At 36.9% G+C, this 6,754-nt stretch overlaps 2 protein-coding genes across 2 annotated transcripts in view; one reads left to right on the top strand and one right to left on the bottom strand.

The window, feature by feature from the left end:
• The window catches only part of Smp_102190 (putative steroid dehydrogenase), a gene marked incomplete at its 5' end in the record, with an annotated part of 878 nt that extends 860 nt beyond the window's left edge, over positions 1-18 (bottom strand). The window contains one exon of the mRNA XM_018798461.1: positions 1-18. This exon is cut by the window's left edge and continues 860 nt beyond it. Within this exon, the coding sequence (XP_018653401.1) occupies positions 1-18 (18 nt within the window).
• Positions 19-864: 846 nt separating this feature from the next.
• The window catches only part of Smp_178940 (putative steroid dehydrogenase), a gene marked incomplete at both ends in the record, with an annotated part of 8,436 nt that continues 2,546 nt past the window's right edge, over positions 865-6,754 (top strand). The window contains one exon of the mRNA XM_018798462.1: positions 865-883. Coding sequence (XP_018653402.1) covers positions 865-883 — 19 coding nt within the window. The remainder of the gene's footprint in view (positions 884-6,754) is intronic.

The following is a 6,754-nucleotide window of genomic DNA, read 5'->3' on the forward strand; positions in this document are numbered from 1 at the left end:
GAACCTATTGTTGGTCATCGACTACCATGAGACTGCATCTTCTGACGTTGCTCTACTGCCTTATGGATTAGACCTTTAAGTCAAAGGCTCGAGGAGTGGCTCCCTAAGAAAACTACCTACTTTGTTTCGGGCACAAATATAGGTCTATGATTGTCTACCAATCACCTCTTCTAAACATTTGTATTTGAAATCTTCAAGTTCATTGTTATCATTGCTAAAATATTTGCCATGTAAAATCAAATCATCATTGGTTGGAATAAGGCATAGAACTCATTTCGACTGAATAAATTATACAAAATCACTGTACTCAATTTTCCTCTTATTCTCATTATTTATTATAGCTAGAAAGCTAATGAAAACTCTCCTCTTATTCTCATAATTTATTATAGCTAGAAAGCTAATGAAAACCAGGAAATATTGGATGGACGTTTCGTCCCAGTATTGAACTTCTTAATAGTGTCATCAAAAGTTTGTTCTGATATCTGGTTACTCTATGTTTGGACGGCTTTCGAGAAGCACAACGGAGCCTCCAGAGTCTCTAAAAATGACGAAGAGTTTCCACCTAATCAGAACCTGATGGAGTTTTTTAGAATATCAACGTTGCACTCTACAATTAGACGGTAACATGACTTGCCTCCTTTTGGATTAGCTGAATTATAATGATAATATAGCTTACGCTAAGATCTATGAATACCCATGATTTTCTGTACATTTTTTATTTTTTACCTAACAATCACTTCTCCTGCTTCTTCTGTCTTCTTATTTGTGACTGTAGGGGTTCTATACGTTCAAGTGCTGTTAGTTGTATGTCATATTTGGCGTTAATCAAGTAGAAGACTTAATACTCTATGAAGACTTTAGTAAATGGCGAAAGTTGTGATCAGTAACTACTTGTCTTGTTCACTCTCATTTTGTCTAGATAGCTAATTCTCAATCTAATTAACACGATTTAAAGTTTTACTGATGCAATAAATTTTGAGAGATTTTAACTGATGGTAAACACAGTTGGTAAATTCTTGGCACTATCAGAAATAGAACACGTTTGGTACGAAGTTACAGGCCCATTTAAGTTTATGATGATTTCATTGAATGAAAACAGTCGTTGATTCAACTACCAACGTTACTATCATGAAGCCGTTTTCTGATGGATCCAACCAGTTTGATTGATGCTGATTGTATAGTTGTGGTTTGTAGTGTTATGGTTATCGATGATCGGAGACAAATGACAATGTTCAGATAAGGTTCATTCTGCGTTAAATCCTGAATTTCAAGATCAATAATGTTTATTTTATTCTCCGAATTCATTATTTCCTCTTGTATCATTTGATCTATACCTGATTGTTTGTTGTTGTTTACGCCTGTTACCCCTCGTCGAGGAGCATAGGCTGCTCACCAGCATTCTCCATCTAACTCTGTCCTGAGCCTATCTATACCTGATACTTTCCACTAATCTAAGGTTTATCTTGACAAGTTCATCTCAATATGCTTGTATAGTGCGACAATTTGAACCAAAAAACTGCAATAGGTTTCTGAATCGCGTACACTCCAATTTGTTAGTTAAAGCTTGTGTTGAACTTTACACAACGTGACTTTTGTCATGTTTGAAACCGTTACGAGTTCACTTAGTCTGCGAACGAAACAAAGAATTGTGACCAGAGACCAATAAGCTATCTATTCTGACGCGTTCCAGACCCGCTAACTAGATTGAAAAGTTTAAGTTGGAAGTAGGGAATGTATATTCCGTAAGCAGCCAGAAGCACAAGCATTCGCATCAGGAAGAAATCAAACATATATATATACAGCATAAAATTGTCCTTGGGTAGCGTTGCAAAATACCATACTAAAAGATACAACGGACCAATAGCGTTTAACATTTTCCCAAGTGGGAAATCCGACTTGAACGTGAAAAGAGCGCTTCTGGAGTGAAAACAAAGAAATTCGAAATTTCAAAATAAAATTACAAAAATAAGTCATTTACCGAGTGAGTTCTGGGGATCTAACATCCCCAATAGAGATGATCACCTTTTTAAAATTACTATGTGTCTCTGTTCTATCACTAATTAAACTTATTACTCCTGATCATTGCATCTACCTTGACGTGGTGGTCGGGATTGCCGATCATGATGAACCAATAGAGCTATACTGGCTGCAACAATCGTTCCTCAAGGTCCTACCATGCCAGACAGGTCGGTGAAGAGCAGTAAGACTAAAAGCAGCAATCCCAAGGTCCAAAGGCGAAGTCGTACTGCTGACTGTACAGAGGTGTGACGGCAGTAAGGTGTTTCCTTCAGACAACCAGAATAACAGCGATGCTACCTTCCAACAAGTAGGGGTGAGGTTAGAAAAGGTCGACCCTAAAAACAAACACCTCAAATTATCCTACGGATATCCGTCTCCGGCGGTAAGGTCTCAACAAGTACAGAGCTAACACGAAAATTGCTCACAAAAAGGTCGTGTATGACCGACCTCAAGCAGTTGTCCCTTTGGCAATGCGGTGATGCTCTCAGGTCGCTTGGACCAATTCTAACCTAATTTCTTTTTTAGGTACCTCTAGAAGAATCCTTCCACGGTTTTGACAACCGGGAAGTTATAACCACTCTCATACCTCTAACAGCACTCACGATCACTGTATTCACAAACAATCTCTCTTTTCAATAGCCTTAAACTTATTACAAATTAAGGTGATTTTATTATATATATTGGTAATTAATTATATGTTATTAATTTTTAATGCAATCAAACTGTGAATATGTAATATGTGGTTCGTAACATCATTCGAAAATTGCGTGAAAAAGCAAACATTGGAAATGACTATAAAGGATTCAAACTACTTATATGTCCGTCATCAGTAGTACACATCATATAAAAAGATAGGACTTAGAATATGCAGTTAATCAACCATAAACAACTTTTGAAATATTCATGATTGCCACTAATATCGATTAATAACTCACTGATGACATTAGTGAATGGTTGCTCAATTTCGTGGATTGGTTGAAGTTAGACATTAACACCGTTAGACGTCGGCCGGCTCTGTGGTCTAGAGGTTAAGTGCTCTGGCGCAAGACTGGTAGGTCCTGGGTTCAAATCTCGCGAGGCGGGATCGTGGATGCGCACTGCTGAGGAGTCCCATAATAGGACAAAACAGCCATCCAGTGCTTCCAGGATTTCACAGATGATCTAGCTTCAATTGACTCGTGATCTCAACTCTATGAAGTGATTAATAAATGGCTAAAACCCAGGCTTCTGAAGTTTTCTAAAGCAATCGTTATGTATAAAATTTCCTTTAAACCTCTTGAAGTCATTACTTAATTAAATTATCATTCAAAGTGTCATATATTGAGACATTAATTGATTGCATATGTGAAACTCATCAGTCAGAACTATAATTACAATTCTTTTACTTCGCGTCTGATGTTCTCATTATAGACTAGCATCATTAGCCTTGACTAATAATATGCTCTGTGTGACATAACTCTATTAGTAAAACCATATATGCTCATTTATTTATCCCTAGCCTTGAGTTAGGAAGAAGAGTATATCACCAAACCTCTATTAATCTTATTATTATATTTCAATCATTCAAACACTCATTAACTTATAAACGCAAATTACTAAACTGCACAGTATACACCATCATACCATGAACTACAGAGAGCAAAGTAAATGGTAAATAGGTACCAATGCCAAAGTTGGACTTGATAACTTCAAATAATTTAAGGAGAATATAAAAATCCAATGATATAATTATCATCACAGTTGAATTCACGGGTCGACCTAAACTAGACCATCATTCAAAACCTAAAAGCAGTAGAGGGACGCCTTATCCTATTATGAGACTCGTCATCAGTGTGCATCCACGATCCTGCACCGAAGGGACTGGAACTCAGGACCTTCGGTGTAGCGTGTGAACGCTTAAGCTCTGGACCACTGAACCAGCACCCAACAGTCGAAATGTCTAACTTCAATGGATCTATGATCATGCTTAACCCTTCATGCCACCTAGCATTACATCGGTCAGCATTGAAGGACCAGATAAGTATAACACTGATGACTACCCAGTAGTCAAATCACAGTAAATATTTCAGTCCTGTTAGAGGTCAACCATTCCTCGACTGGCTCAGCATTAGTATTCCAGACTGTAAAGCTGGATGATACGGTATCGAATCTACTGAGAAACTTCTGTACTCTTAAGATTACTGATGAATTTTACTAACGGTTGTCATTTATCAAAGATCCTAAATCCAGGGTTTCCAGTCGACCACCTCCAATCATCTGGCAGTTTTATTCTCGAATAAATATTGTTTATAAATCCTACAATATTACGAATCCTATTCATAGTTCAAGGCATAAACTCTCCTATGATTACCAGGTTGAGGTCTATTCCTTAATCATCTGCTTATCACTAGTCTTTGGTTTTGCAATTCCCGCCTTTCCGCTTAGGTCGTGTACATTGTGTTTAGAATTATTATAAGCGGTTAGGAAATCAAATCGAGGATTCATACCTCAAGACTTATCAGGTACATATAGAGGATATAACTACAAAGATTAGAATATATATATATATGATGGTTTTGCCATTAATTTCTTCCATCTAGAACTGATCATCTGAGAGAACATTCTAAGGTCATTAATAAATCAAGATTAAATGCTTTATGTCTGGAGTTTCGTCCGTCATATCGAGCCATGAATTACGGAACTTCTTTATTAGAATAGATGATGTCAAACACCTGTTGTTGATACATTCAAAACAAGACTATATCTTCATAATACTGTAAATTAAAAGAATTAACATAGGTTACTTGACCTCTTACCTTTCCGTCAAAAAAACTGAAGATTAAAACAACCAAGTGATATATCTATACTACTGCAAACCAAGACAATAGGTAACGGGAATGTGTATTTATCGTGAGAAGTTACATAATATTTACATATTACATATGCATAACCTTCAATTTTCTGATTGCATCCTTCAGTATGTTTTGCAATCTGAACAGTCTTCTCGTCTAGTCTCCAAGTATTATGCTAACACCACATCTCCAACTTAATGAAACTCTTCATTCCGTCTAACAATTATAACAACTTTGACATCACATTCTCCTATAAATCACTTATAAATAATCTTATGATTGGCATCCGGGAGACAAAACCCGACTCACACGTCCTCATCGTGCCTCCTGGATTATGGGACTGTTTCCATGTACTAACGTTAGCGGTAACACGGGTGGTAGAGATCGGCCTAATCAACCACTCTACTTATACCCACAAATGATTACGAAAGCTACAAAGAATCATTCCATATTTATTGTTAGTTCAAAAAGAATGAAAGAATGAGTCTGCCCCAAAAATAAAAGAAAGAAAGATTGATGTGATGATTCCGCGTAAGCAATGCAAAAACAGCTATTGAACCCCAGTAGTTAGGCCGTGTTTTGATGTAGTATTCGATGATTGGTATCCACTATACTATTTCAAGAATGTTTAATTTTATACAATTTATGCCATGAGAAAACCAAATAAATAACATCGAACTTGATAGACTGAACGATGATGAAAGTCGAGTTCCTTCGGAAGTCACAAGGCTGATGCCCCTTCTGACAACCAAAGCAACCATTAATTTAGGTACATGAAATGTTCGTACAATGTGGGAGACCAGTATTTATTTTAATTATTTAAACACATAAATATTGATACAAAATGGCAAGAGATATATATGCGCCACACTAATCTCATTCGATTTGTGTGACGGCTGTGATACTGCTTAGGTGCCCAAACGAAACAGATGGTTTACTTAGGGAGCCTTTGATCTGAAGGTCTGATCCACAAGGTAGTGGAACATCGTGAGGAGATGTAGTCCCATGGTAGCCGATGACCAACGATTGATTCATACACCATTTGTTCGCTCAGGAAACTGGAGCCAGCCCATGTGCACCATTGGTTTGTAAGCAGGATTTTTCAAATCCCCTAGGTGGACGCGTCGTGTCCACTGACCCGGTTAGAGTGCCGGACACTCACTTTTCGTCCTCTCAATTTCGTAAACAACAGTAATGCCACGAGAAGGCAGTGAGTAGGACTTCCCTGTCAGAGACCGTATACGCGTGGCCCTGTGATAGCATTTCGAGAGGGAGAGTGGACTCTCCTCACTCTCAGCCGTACTAGGGCATACGGGGTCGTGAGAGACCAGGAGAGTCAACCAAGTTGCTGCCTAAATGAAAAAAACAACATGAAACTTAATAGATTGAACGATTATTATACGAATTAGCAATTAAAACAGATCAATGAATTCAATAATTTTTTTTAATTTTGTCATGGCAACCAATTGATGACTAGAAAATCATTACAGAATCCTTCAACCCATTTCATTTTGTTGCTTGAATTGAAATTCTGTCAAAGTAAATTAAAAAAACTTTCATTCACTTTAAAATCGATCATGCTGCCGCCAAAAAAACCCAACTAATTTAAATCACACATTTCATTAAAACACAAAAACTGACATTGATATTTTTTGTAATTGATCATTCCACTTCTCATTTGATTGGATCATTTAGCACAATTATTGTGCTGACATAATCACATTGAATTGATTGAGTACATTAGTTTATTTCTTTTTTGTTTTTCAGTCATTTGCTGATTTTTCTGTTGTGGTTGTTGTTGTTGAAAAGAGACACCATTATTAAGTAAGTTGTTACAATTAATTAATCTAATGTTAAGATGTAATATGTTAATCTAATCATCATCATCCAAATCATCATCATCA

The sequence above is a fragment of the Schistosoma mansoni genome, chromosome 6, assembly GCF_000237925.1.
Source record: "Schistosoma mansoni strain Puerto Rico chromosome 6, complete genome".
NCBI lineage: Eukaryota > Metazoa > Platyhelminthes > Trematoda > Strigeidida > Schistosomatidae > Schistosoma > Schistosoma mansoni.